Source organism: Poecilia latipinna, unplaced genomic scaffold (assembly GCF_001443285.1).
Source record: "Poecilia latipinna isolate Pla-1442-1.1 unplaced genomic scaffold, P_latipinna-1.0 Scaffold71, whole genome shotgun sequence".
Lineage (NCBI taxonomy): Eukaryota > Metazoa > Chordata > Actinopteri > Cyprinodontiformes > Poeciliidae > Poecilia > Poecilia latipinna.
The window spans coordinates 407,288-421,008 of NW_015112687.1; the positions used below are offsets into that span (position 1 = coordinate 407,288).

General features: G+C 39.8%; 2 protein-coding genes and 1 non-coding gene across 4 annotated transcripts; 2 read left to right on the forward strand and 1 right to left on the reverse strand.

Annotated features, from left to right (window-relative positions):
* The first annotated feature begins 375 nt into the window (after positions 1 to 375).
* Positions 376 to 1,862, forward strand: crhb (corticotropin releasing hormone b). Its single transcript, XM_015015580.1, has 2 exons — positions 376 to 587; positions 976 to 1,862. Exon 2 carries the CDS (start codon positions 997 to 999, stop codon positions 1,525 to 1,527), a length of 531 nt encoding a protein of 176 aa, XP_014871066.1. The 5' UTR covers positions 376 to 587; positions 976 to 996; the 3' UTR covers positions 1,528 to 1,862.
* Positions 1,863 to 3,912: 2,050 nt separating this feature from the next.
* Positions 3,913 to 12,314, reverse strand: trim55b (tripartite motif containing 55b). Of its 2 annotated transcripts, none has more exons than XM_015015587.1 (8): positions 10,642 to 10,761; positions 10,030 to 10,199; positions 8,086 to 8,266; positions 6,829 to 6,924; positions 4,860 to 5,093; positions 4,749 to 4,771; positions 4,260 to 4,384; positions 3,913 to 4,163 (listed from the first exon to the last, which is right to left on the reverse strand). In XM_015015587.1, the coding sequence occupies exons 1-8, from the start codon at positions 10,759 to 10,761 to the stop codon at positions 4,003 to 4,005; spliced, it is 1,110 nt and encodes a 369-aa protein (XP_014871073.1). In that variant the 3' UTR covers positions 3,913 to 4,002. The 2 variants fall into 2 exon arrangements, with proteins under 2 accessions (XP_014871073.1, XP_014871077.1); XM_015015591.1 differs by having other exon boundaries at positions 4,078 to 4,163; positions 4,234 to 4,384; positions 10,642 to 12,314.
* On the forward strand, positions 12,305 to 12,390 carry trnay-gua (transfer RNA tyrosine (anticodon GUA)). Its single transcript is given in 2 exon segments — positions 12,305 to 12,341; positions 12,355 to 12,390. It is a non-coding gene; the product is annotated as a tRNA-Tyr (tRNA).
* Positions 12,391 to 13,721: the final 1,331 nt, after the last annotated feature.

Sequence of the window (13,721 nt, forward strand, 5' to 3'; positions counted from 1 at the left end):
ACACGCAGAAATAACTCAATTTGAATGCACCTGTTATATAGCAGGTGTTCGTTTTCAGAATATTTCTATCCATGCAAAAATAAAAAGCAGCAACCAGCTAACTAAACGTTGAATTAATTAGATGGTTATTAAACACATACACACACACACAATTTAGAGCTTCTATTGATCCAACATTTCCATTAACTTCTAAGCAAAGCGCTCTTAGAATTTCCAACTATCCCTTTCCAGTGAAAAATGCCTGTAGGTGTGGCACCTATTTAGGCCTGCTCTTCAGGCGCAGAGGGGGGAGGTAGGCGCTCGTGTGCGCGCGCGCATGCTCACGTATGACTCATCCCATCCGAACTAAAGCACTTTGTCAGAGGCGTCCATTCACGTTCAACCCCTGCGAGGACGCGCAGAATCAATCTGGGGCTCGCAGCAACGCGCTTGTAGTGACGGCGGCTATATATAAGTCCATTCAGCATCTCTTCTGCCTTTAAGTAACTATATACTTGTCTCTTCGGAGAAGTGAAGGAGGGCGGCACCTCGCCAACTGTACCTGGCAACCTACGCGGCTGTAGACTCCTGGACTACCTGTACTGAAGGTAAGGAAATTCTTCAGTTTTTTTTTCTTTTCTGCTTAATACTTAACTTGGTATGTTTTCTCATTTAAAACAAAGATAGATGCCTATCAACTCATTAGTGCTGATTTTGTTTGGTTCTTTTTGAATTTTTAACATCTCAGTAGAAAATCTTAACTAATCATTCGAGGTTACGCACAGATAAAAAAAAAATAGTTGATCATTTTTATTTACTCTAACATGAGAAGGTATGATTATTATTATTTAGATAGAATTTATTCAGAAATGATAGGTACATTAATTGGAACACCAATGGCTGTTTTCAGGTGTGTTTTCCGTGCGTAATTGTCTCTTTACGCAGCAAACATGAATCCTAAGTGCGTTTTTTTTTTCACCTTCCCCCTCTTCCCAGATTTCCAGCTGAAATCCTGACATGAAGCTCAATTTATTCGGCACCACCGTTATTCTGCTCGTTGCCTTCTTACCGCGCTACGAATGTCGGGCTATTGAGAGCCCAGGCGGTCCCCTGCGCATCCCCGCTCTCCAAAGCCAAAACTCCGAACAGCAGCAGCGGCGGCAGCAGCAGGAGCAGCAGCAGCAGTCTGGTCCCATTCTGGAGCGCCTCGGAGAGGAGTACTTCATCCGGCTGGGAAACGGGGACTCTAACTCTTTCCCATCCTTGTACTATCCCGGCGGATCCCCATCCATCTTCAACAGAGCGCAGCAGCTCCAGCTGACGCGGCGCCTCTTGCAGGGGAAAGTTGGCAACATCAGAGCGCTCATAGGTGGCTTCGCCGACCGCGGGGACGAGTCGATGGAGAGGGGGAGGAGGTCCGAAGACCCACCGATATCCCTGGACCTGACCTTCCACCTGCTGCGGGAGATGATGGAGATGTCCAAGGCGGAACAGCTGGCCCAGCAGGCGCAGAACAACAGAAGGATGATGGAGCTGTTTGGGAAATGAAACCATCTCTCCAGCCCGCCAAAGATCTCAGTTCCCTCTGTTTATCTTTTATTTTTATTTTTTGTTCTGCATTTATTAGCACAAAAACATGCTGTGTGCAATATAGTGCTGCTTTATCACTCGATAATTTATAGCTTTAACCTAAAAACGATGGAGCGTAAACGGGCTGGACCGGTCCGGTTATACCTTGCCATTTTGATGTTGGTGTCGAATTTGTAGAGTTTCAGAAGACGCACTTTTCTTTTCGTTCAAACATAAATTTGTATTTTGTTTTAGATCATGAACCGCTGTATTTATGATATTTATGTTTGTTAATAAACTTATGTGCAACCAGACATTTTTTTTCTGTTGTGCAACGACACGTCTTATATTTATATTTTTTAAATAAATAAAAAAAAATAAACAAATGCAAAGCTTACACTTCTCTGTCGATATCCTTGCAGGAGTAAACCGAAGCTCCAACCAAATGTGGGAGTCAAATCTATTTTCAAGACTTTAAGACACGTGTAGCTTGAACGATAAATCTAAATTATACGGATTAAATAGTAAAAGCAAAAACACAAACAAAAGGCAACAATTTTCGGATGCGTGGGAGCTCCTGCAGGTGGAAACAGTAGAGTAATTCCCTCTGCAACCTCAAGAGGCACTTCTCATTACACCATCAAGAAGCAACCTTAGCTCAGATATGTACCACTGATGAATGCTAAGCACAATATGTGAGCCTCTGTGTTGATCTCTGACCTTAAAGATACACTGAACAAGATCTGTGCACTGAGTGACTCATCCCTTATAGCCAACGAGCCCGTAGTGCTGCACTGGGCCCATTTGTAAAGCATCCAACTCACTGACTGACTGATGCTGTGCAGTGATTAGATGGGACTCAGTGATGGACTCTCTCGGAAGTGAAGCCGTGTCAAGGTGAGACCACGAAGAGCCTTTGCGGTCTTGAGACGTGAGCACAAGGTGGGAAACGAGAGAATTCAGACAGAAACTCCAGCTGAACAAGCTTACGCAGCGACAGACAAAAACAATCAAATAAGAAATGCAGGTGTAGCTCAGTAAATCAGAACATCGTGAAAAAGTTATTTTTAATATTGCAATTCAAAAGGTTTCACTTATTATGAAGAGCGAAATGTAAAAAAAGTGTTTATTTTTTCTAAATTGTTTATCGAGGCTTAAAACCCAAAGTTTCGTTTCAAAATTGGAACAAATGAAGGATTTTTAATACATAAATGTTGGCCTGCTGAAAGTAAACCTGTGTGCTGCACATTATAAACCATCAATATCTGGTGGTGTCTGCATTAGCGTGAATTTGGGTGAAGGTCAGCTGAGCCCACTGGTACCTCAGGTTCCAAATCCTGCTGGAAAATTAAATCAGCATCTACATATAGCTTATCAGCAGAGGAAAACATGAACTCAAAAACACAAACAAATACCATCAGCACACCAAATCATCCCTAATTGTGGAAACGCCACACTGAACCTCAAGCAATTTAGATTTTGTGACGCTTTACTCTTCCGCAAAACTCTTGGACCCTGATTTCTTTCTGGGGGGACCTAACAAATAAATTGTAACAGCTGCAGCTCATATCATGGGTATATCTGAGGCTTTTCTTCACAGTTAAAACTGCAGTTATTCTTGTTGCTTATGCAACTTTTTCTTCCTCACTTTTTCCTTCCACTCAGTTTCCCGTTAATTTCTTTGGAAGCAAGACTCTGAACAGCCTCATTCTTCAGCAAACCACAACAACAATGATCAATTATATATATGTAATAATTTTCTCTTTTGGTCTTAAGAAAGATTTTTTTATTTGTATTTTTTATTTTTGCTGAAAGCTAAAATTATGAAAAATGACACAAATTTCTTGAAATATATCACTCTGTGTGTTTTGTGGTGATTTATGAAAGTACAGTGTCAGCAGTAAAGTGTTGAATACATTTTAATCTCACAATATATATATATATATATATAACAAAATGGCAAAATTACATTAAATATATTAAAACATCCATGTGCTATGTGACAAAAAAATGAATAAATGGGCAGTAAAACACTGAAATGTCACTGATATTTTTCTTCACTTTTCTGCTGCCCATATAAAGTTATATCTGCCATAAAAACAACACGGAAGGAGCAAAAAGGAGAGAAAACCAATTCTCCTCTTGAGTCTAATTACGTACTTTAACATTGAGTTGTTAAAGGTCAGCGGCTTTAAAAATGTATCTCATTTCTGGACGTAGCCAATAGCAACACGACGCCTATCAAAAATGAGCTGAACAGAGGAATTAAAACATATAAATATGATGCAAAGAAATAAGACTAATTTTCCTGATGGTTCAGACGTTTCCTTTCTTACAGATCTAGAATTTCTCTTGCAATTATTCGCCCGATCACAACTGATCAGACATCAACATTGAGCAGCAGCAGCAGCAGCAGCTCTCCAGCTGCTCGTTAAGATGCATGTTTTGTACCAGTTAGGTGGAAGGAGAGCTCCTGGTTGGGCTCAGGGAGGGGTTTATTTGCTGGGGGGCACTGGGCTGTGCAGGAGGGGCTGAAACCGCAGCCCCTCCAGAAACAGTCCGCGCACCTTCTCCCGCCTCTCCGTCTCCTTCTTCTTCATTCTCGTCGTCATCGTCTGCGAAAACAAAGCGAGCAGCGTTCAGACAAATCGCAGGTAAGTAGAGAAAAAAAAAAAACAGACGCACCTCGTAAATAATCTACATCCCTTCACCTCGGATGAAGTCGAGGCTGCCGAGAGCCTTGCGTTCTCTTCTGAAGTCGACTTTGTAGTGATCCATTTTCTCGTAGCCGCGCTCAACTTTGTCCAAGTGCGCTGTGCTGGAAGCGTCTTCGATTCTGAGGGCAGTTATTTAAAATAGCACACCCATTGACTAGACTCCAGCGTCAAACGCTCAAAGTAACACGTCTCGAAGTGTATTTATACATTTGTGATTTCCGGCGCCTTCCCGCGGATTATTTCAGGACGCCTCAGCTCTGGATAGTGATTTGCAACATTTCGCAGAATTATTTTTCACATCAGAGAGAAGGTGTGAATTAAGCTGCGTTTTGGGTGCAAGAGCAGATGTGGATGTGATGAGTCATTCACGAGGAAATCAATGAAAAAGTTTTAAAACCACAGGAGCACACAAAACGAAACGTAACGAAACGAAGTTGTTGGCCTTGCAGTAGTATTACAATGTGGAGGTAAGCAAGTACTCACTTTTTAAGGAGATCCCTTACATTCTGGAAGAAACAAAAATTCACATTGTTAGATGATAAAGGCAGAGTTTATTTTAAACTGGAAATGTTAAAGTCAACTTATTGTCCTGACCTGAAGGAAAAGAGCCATTTCTGTCTCCTCCATGGTCTGAATCCCCCTCTCCACGACCTTGCAGCTCTCCTCAAGATGGTCTCCGTACTTCTTTGTGAGGCCCTGGATGTAGTTCATCTTCTCTTCCTGCTCGGCCGTCACTTTCTGACTCATCTGCCTCTTCTTCTCCTCCAGCACGGAGTAAAGGTGGTCAAACTTCTCGCACACTTTCGTCTTCTGCCTCCGACTGTTCTCCTGGGGTTAGGAGAGGAAGATGAGGGGGGCAAAAAAAAGAGATATTGGAACATGTGCGGGAAAGATGGGAAATTCAATCCACATTAATAATTCAGGTTAGCCGAGTGAGTGTATGCAAATGTAATTTGTGGGAGAAAACAGCTTTAAATATTGAAAATCAAAGACGCTTGCAGCTAGGTTTATTTTAAAGATTATTTTGTGTTTTATTTTATCTACATTACCTTGCAAAAGTATTTATTCTCTTTCAACCTTGTTATAGTTTGTCCAACATTAATGTTTTATTTATTTATTTTCATTTTTTTTTTTACACGTCTAGAGACTAAAATGTTGCTTCCTGTAGATCGAGTCATGTTAGTTTGGACCTTTTAAGAGTTTATTAGTTTCTTTTTCGCAGTAATTTGGATGTTAACAGCGGAGTGAGTTTGTTGGCTAAATTTAGTTTCATGTTTTTATTTTAAACATCAATTTAAAAACAAATGTGATAGCTTAGCGATGCCACTGACACAAACAAACTGTGTTATTTTTGCACAAACTGCAGAACTTTTAACTTTATGAACACATTTGGCTCATTAAATGTGTTCAAAATACATAATTGTATGCCTTATTTTATATTTTATTTTACATGTATTCCTAATAACATGTATTTAATGACACAAGTTTGAATTTCTCCATGTCTTGGTAAGTTTGTCGTTGTGTAACACTCTTTCTATTTTTGGATGATGGACTGAACATTACTCAGTGACACGTTCACTAACATTCTCTAACACATATCTAAAGCCTTTAAGGAACATGTGTATTTGTACAAATAACAAATTATTAACAGGTGGACTCTTTTGTCCTCATCATGTGTGTTTCTGAATGGTAGATGGAATGAATTCAGACTGTGCTTTTGAACTCAGACTAACCCCTCAAAGCACTTTTTTTTTAATACAGCCAAATCTGCAGAGTAAAAGGCAATTTGAGGTAAAGAGCCTTGCCAAGGGGCACATCAACATGTTGCAGACGAGAACGGCGAAATTTAAGCTGACAAGTTTATGAATGGAAGACTACCACTCTTTGTATTGATTCATAGTTGCCAACAACCTGAAAGTAATAGGCTCTACTGGCTTTGACTTCATCATATTAGAGTGAAATGGGCTGAATACAAATGCACATCATGCATTTCAGAGTTTTATTAGCTTAACCAGAAGTTTACTATGGTTTATTACATAAAATCCCAGTAAAACATAATGAAGGCTGTGGAAGGGTTTAAGCAGTGCGATTAGTTTTGTAAGGCGCTGAAAAGACGGTAAACCTCCTTTCTTACGCGCTATCTGAACGCGAAAGATGACACATGGGAAACTGGAACCAATCCAGCTTTCTCTGAGCTAAATCTGACTGTCAATCATAAACCAAAGGAAAGCTGCCTGTCCTCCTCCCCATCTATGACCCTGCTTGTTTTGTTGTCCATGCTACAGGAGCAGACCAGAAATCAGGTGTTTGAGGCAAGGGGGGGAAAAAAAGGAAAAAGAATGAATGGAGGGAGGGAGGGAACAGAACACAGAGGCACCGAAAATACCAATTTTCCTCTCTCTCCTTTTGTGTAAAGCCCACAGAAGCATGCTGAAAAAAGCGAAAAGAGTGCCAGTGACAAGGGCACATTACACCAGTTTGTAAGTCTCTACAGGTGGGTTAGTGCATGCACAGGTTGAAGCCCACTGTGAGCAGCTGGACGCTGCAGTCGCTCAACACTGACCTCTATGACACGGCAGGCTTCATCGAGCTGACTAATGATGCCTTGGATCCTGTCGTTGTTCCCAACCATCATGGCTATCCCGTCACTCAGCTCGGACTGGACACAAAGACAAGACGGGAGGGATTGTCGACTGAAATCAGGGACACTTGAAAACAGATGCTGATAAACGCAGCATAAAATGACTCTTTTACACAAAATGGGGTTAATATGCCTTTAAATAATTTCCTAAAGCCGAAGTTGTTAAGTGGAGGCACACCTGTGACTCTCCTACCCTGTATATAACATCACGAAAAAGTCAAAAGAAACCAGTTTAGGTGTCAAAAGAACACCTAGACTATGAACCTTCAGAAGCCTGGTTCATCATTGATAAAATCCAAACTCCTGGAAGGTTCCTCATCTATCAGTTCCAACAACTATGTGCAATCATAGAATTGTCCAACAATAATAGGTTTCAGGTAAGGAGTGACAGTCTGTATCTCAGGGATGAACGTGGGTTTTGTGCACAATGTCTGCATCCACTCCAGAACAAGAGCGAGTTGCTGCCTGAAGTTGGTGAGACAGACATCATCCAGAGAAAACTGTGTCCTGTCCCGACACTGACTGAAAGGGCCGCTCGGCAAAGAAGAAGCATGAAAAAATCTGATTAAGATTTCAAAATGCTCTCTGGAAGAACATGTTTGGAGACTTGTCATTTGGTCCTATAATCATAAAACTGAAATTTGGCTCTAATGACTAATGTTACATTTGAAGAAAAAGGGGGGAAGGTCACAAGCCTAACAACACCATCCCAAATTAGAAGCATGCCGGCGTTGACGTCATGTTTAAAGAGTGTTTCACTGAAAGAGAGACTTCATAAAATAAATAACACGAGGTAAGGTAATTCTTTGGAAATATTGAAGATCCGTCTTTGTCTCAGTCAAAGTTGTGAGCAAATGAGTCCTCAAAATGGAGGGTGACCCTAAATATTGCTCCGAATTAGTTAGAAAGTAACCTAGAACAACAAAGTTAAAGTTTTGGAGCAACCAGGTGTGACCAGAGCAATGTGGTTCACAGAGTTCTGTATTACTTTCACCCAAGTATTACAGGTAACTTTAGCAAATATTGAGGCGACGTAATCTTCAGAATTTGAAGAAAGGAATACATATCTAAATATTTTACGTAACTTCATAGCGTGTATGTACATTTCTCGTTTCAACTGTACTCATAATAATTACTGTGATGGAGGAAGACCATTATCTCAAACCTCTAAGCTCTCACCCTCTTTGTCTCGTAGACAGTGCCGAGGGGGGCCACCTCGCAGTCCTTGTGGGCTCCGAACACCTTACACATCGAACACGTGGGCACGCCGTGGGTTACACAGTAGATGTTGATCTTTTCGTCCTCGTGAACGTCGCACATGGGCGTTTCTTCCTTCCTCTCCTGTGTTGGCCTGCTGCTGCTGTTGAGGTGTGAGGAAAACAGCAACACCTTTCTGTCATTTCACTGCATAATGATGTGACATGTGACGTTGCTTTGGTAATGTCACTGTTACACACCTCGGCAGATTATCGACGAGCCGTCAGCCACTTTTTTTTTTTTTCCCGGTTAACGCGGTTTTTTCCCGGTTAACGTAGCTGGATGCTGATCAGTGCACAGGAGTGGATGTGATAGGGTAGAGGAAAAGCCTCTCAGACTCTGAGCTCAAAGTGAGATGCCAGAGAGCACTAAACTATTTTTTTTTCTAAATATTTATTTAATTTCACAGAAATATCGCGGTAGAAGCCATTTGTTTGTTGAATACTTAATTAAACGTAACCCGAACAGGTGATCAACTCAAAACCACTCGCTGTTTTACTCTCTCTCTTTGTCGTTTAAGCACACCCGTTGCCGTGGCAACCGCCTGCCCTCCGCAAACCCACCAGAGATTACGTTAAAAACATAACGTTCAATCCGTTAAGATATTAGCTTTTCAGGCTTGATATTTATTTTGCGATTATTAATAAGCGCTTTCATGAGCACAGCGGTGGTCAATTAGGTAATTTTAAACTCCTGCTCTGCTAGTTATTTTGATAATGGAACCGAAACGCACAGAATTGCGCAACAGTTTGTTGAAACAATAATGATCATTATTTTTGTTGGGTCATTAATTTGAACACGTTTTGCTGATTTTTTTGTTGTTGTTCTTTAATAAAGTTACGAACTTTGTGATAAGGAGTCAGAGGAGGACGTGCTGGTTTCAGCGTCCTGGCAGCGTTCAGTTTGTCACCTAATACCGAGATCGACTCAAAACCTTCCGCGATTCACGTATTGCACCGCTGATCTAACAAAGCACGAACAGTTCAGAAACAATATGAAATGGGAAGAAAATAAGCTATTTATTAACTGATTAAGTAGTGTTTTAAATTGTTCTTGAAAAACTAATCACTCACGGCTGCACAGTGAACTCGTTGATTCTTTACAGCAGTCAGCCGCTCCTCTCTTTTGCAGGTACTGCGTACCCCCGCTAAATATTTTAGGGGTACGCAGTACCCGACCGTACCCGCCTCGTGGTGATAGGTGTCTATCAGACATTTATAGCAATACAGAATAAATCGCGTCCCGTATTGGTTCAATACGGGGCGGAGACAACAACAGCCATTTCAGGCTAGCTTAAGCTAGTTGAATATTTACAACTTTCTTGTTGATACACTGACATAACTTACCTACTGTCTTTCAACCACTTTGAAAAGCTTTTCTTCGTCTCTCTAACATCTTTATCCTTCCCCCTCTTCCGTTTTTTGTTTTATGCCCCGGAGTTGTTGTTTTTTTCTGCCGCCCCATCTTTAGCTCCCTGTTGTCGAGTGCACTACAATTCAAATTTAAAAGAAAGAAAACGCGCCTCGGCTCGTTCTCGAAGGGAGAACCAAGCTACCTGTATGGGAGGAGAGAGCGGCTGGCAGAAGGGGAGGGGCGCCTAATCATTGCTATTCCTCTGTTATTGATCATTTCATTTCATACACAAACAGCTGTTAAGTACATAAAATGCTGACGAGAAAAAAGATTCCTCTCATCGTTTTTTTGCGCCCCCTCTAGTGCAGCGCCCATATGCGTTGCATACAGTGCATACCCACTTTTTGCGCCACTGAGTGCAAACTTGTGTAAATCTACCATAAAATCACAACAAAATACACTCAGATTTGTGGTTGTTGCATGACGACAGGTCCTGAATCTGCTTGGGCTCACCTGCTTGACTCCTGCTTGAACATATCAATAATATTCTCAACCAGCAGGTTTCTCTGCAGGCCGTACACACCATGCCTGTCCAAAACCACCTCGTGTCTGCAGGACGGGCATCGGAAACGGCCTCCAGACGTCAGCGAACCACTTCTGGTTGGGAGATATGGGTTTGCAGCCTGAAAGCAAAAGCAATTCAGAATTTATTTTTAGTGTCTTAACAGGACTGTGATGGATAAATAGATTTCTTCGATAAACAGTTATGAAATGTTGATCTAAGAGATTAACAGGAAAGCAATACCAATGTGGAATCCATGCTGTGTAAAACTGCTAATTCGTTCATACATTTTGAGAAGAGTAAATGCAAACAAATAATACTTGTACCTTTAATTTATTACATTAATAATGCTCCAACAAAGCATATAAATATTTAAGTGTTTCTAATCTGGCAGTTAATTTGTCATTAAAACACCAGCTTGTTCATTTGCTAATATCTTAAATTTTTTAGGAAATAACTTTAAAATATTAATATTCAAATGGCAAACATAAATAACAATGTTTCATAGCTGTCTTTTAGTCCGATTTAAAGCAAAAATAAGTTGATTTTATTTGTTTGCTTACCTGAAAAACATCATTGGCACATTTTCTGCACAGGTTATGCTGGCAGGGTAGGATGACCACAGGCTTTGTAAACATTTCCAAGCATATGGGACATATCAGCTGCTTCTCCAAGTTGTCCATGACGCTAGCCTTGGGGAAACAATTTTAATCTGCACCTAAACTCAATCAAACCACAGCTTTGGTAAAGGTTTGCGCAACAAAGAAAGACACGGTCAGACGCTGAGTCACACGGTCTAGAGAAGAGGGTGTTCAGTCCAACCCAGTTGGAGTCAGTTCTTTTTTTAGTTCGGCTTGCCATTTTTACCTTGCCCATATTTGAAACAGAGCAGGTCAGTATTTAACAGCTGTCTAACAGCTTCTAAACACGCCCTATAGAGGGTGACAAAATGATGCTGAAGTTAACTTTCTTTGTTATAGAATAACTTTGCCCCATCTCTAAGCTCACAATTTAAGATTTAATCTCCATATATCTTTTTTTGTTTTTTTAAACAAGAACTTGGTTGTGAATATTGGAGCAATAAACAGACAGAGAAAATTGAGGTCACACAAGATAATCAGTAGTGTTGGAGAAACAGGTTTTTCAGAAAACAGATTAATTCAGATGAAGTAGCTGCAAATCTCAGAGTAGAAAACAAGAGGGATCGGCCAAGTCTTGCTCAGAAACTGTGGGAAAGTTTAAAAAGAAGAGAAAAACAATGTTTATACCAGATGACTAGTTTTCACAAAAACAGTATATCTCAAAAGAAGGAGAAGAAGTTGGAGCAGATGAAGACAATAGTAAAAGTAATTCCACTGCTGATATTTAGAGTTATATTTGTTGTTGTCCTTGGTTCAGCCGGAAGGCAAAAGAAAAGGATGCTAAATTACGTTTTCACAGATATGACTATGCATTCTGAACAAATGAAAAGGGAGGTTAAATTGGTACAACTGCCACAAAAAACTATTTAAGCTGTGAAATAAATGAACACATTTAAAATATTTTGTTAAGAGTATGAATAAAAGTCTGGATTAAAATATTTCTTACAGCATGGAACATTTAAGGAATGTTCTAGTCTTTGCCCCTTCTAGTCTTTCTCTAGAATATTACCTAAATGTTGGCAATTTAAGTTAAGCATCCAGTTAAAGTCTAAAACGTGTCTTAGCTGTTATTCTTACATTTCAAGTTGCCGTGAACATGGAATTTAGATTAATAATAAAGAAAGGCTTCCAGAATGCGGGCATCGATTCCGCTACCTCTCGCATACTAAGCGAGAGGTCTTCCATTTAAAGAAAAAAACCTTTATTTACAATACAGCGGTTGACAAAGCAGCAAAAGCTAGATATAACTGTTTTCCTTCATGAATAAAATAATCAAATAGGTATTTAGATCTGTTTAAATGTGAACATTTTCCTGACAATAATCCTTAAAGAAACTGTGTTAGCTGTCCGCGGGATTCGTGAAGAATTAGACAGCGAATTAGCTTATGCTAATTTATGTTAGCGATACACAGAAGACTGGTTAGCAAAAGTGCACTGACAATTTCAACTCGGAAATCCGTAATCATCTCTTTGAAATGTATTATAATGAGAGCGATAAAGCTAACGGAACTCAAAAATCATATAAATCACAGCGACCACCGTTTTCCAGTCTCAATATTGTAAAATTTTTTAGGTTCTGTATCTCCCTTCGATAGCTCAGTTGGTAGAGCGGAGGACTGTAGTGGTTTCACGGGAATCCTTAGGTCGCTGGTTCGAATCCGGCTCGAAGGAGAGGACTTAATTTTCTTAAACTTAACATTCGTTTGAAATGCTGAGGTATGCATTTGTCAACATTTTACAAACCAGGATTAGCGTATTTGATGTTTACTGTAAAGCCAAACTTTATTTTTAATTAGTTTAATGCCAATGTTTTAGCAGTGTTGTAAGAAAATTCATGATTTATTTCTAAGAACCCCAACAATAGACCAGGCACGGTTAGCAATGCTAATAAAATGCAGTATGTATTTCCTGCAGAGTAGTTGACCCTTTTTTAAGGATGAGATTTCTAAAAGACACATTTCCTAGTCCAGGATGTCCCATTATGGCTTGGTTTTTTACTAATCTAAAAATAAACACAAAAACTTTTCTGTCATTTGACTTCCATTATTTTCTCACATTGCAGCCCGGAAGAACATCTAAAATATCTCCATCAAAATGTTTTCCTATTAGAGCCGAAGTGGGAATTCTGCTCTCATTTATCTTATTTTAAAAACTTCTCTCATCCTGTAAATAACAGGGTGTCTTCACGCAATAATTGTCACTCAAACCAGCCGATTTCTCAGTGCAAATCCTTTTAAGCCTTGCAATAATGCACAACATTTCAACCCCTCAGATTTTAGGAAGGGAGCAAAGTAAACAGTTTTAATCTCCAAACCAACCTTTATTGCAAACACTAACCTGGATAATTACAGCATGGCTCATCTCAGTAAGGGGATGCAACATGTTCTGCATTGTTGATCAGCATGTTAACTGACAAATGATCCCTGCTGTAAGCATCCCTACGAAAATCTAATTTAACAAAAGTTCTTGCCTGATATGCTTGCTACTTTTGCTGACAACAAACATTATCATTATTTGATGGATGACTCAGTGGTGATAATTATCAGTTGTGGAGAGGACAGTGGCGTGCATCACAGTTGTTTGGAGGGTTTTTTGTACTATGTTTATTGTTATTTGTCATTTCTCTGTGACCTATTAAGTACTCTGTGTAGATACATGTTCAGAATTGTAAGTGAGTGCTTAAAGTAGTACATCTATGCTTTAATTTAATGACTGAAGTGTACCCATATGTCATATGTTTGTAGATCAAACCAAATACAGTTGTTAGAGTTGCCTAATTAAAGTCCTGAGCTAAATCCTTTTGAGAATTCATGACAAATTCTTGAACATTTTAATTATGTATGTTCCTCTTTGGTCTACGTGATTAAACCTAAGCTATTTTGTATGGAGGAATTTGCGATCATTTCAACAGATCTGCAAAGCAAGTAGATACATATCCTGAAACTCTTGCTTCTGTAGATGCATTAGTTTTGCAAGATGAGGAAAATATTACAGATATATTT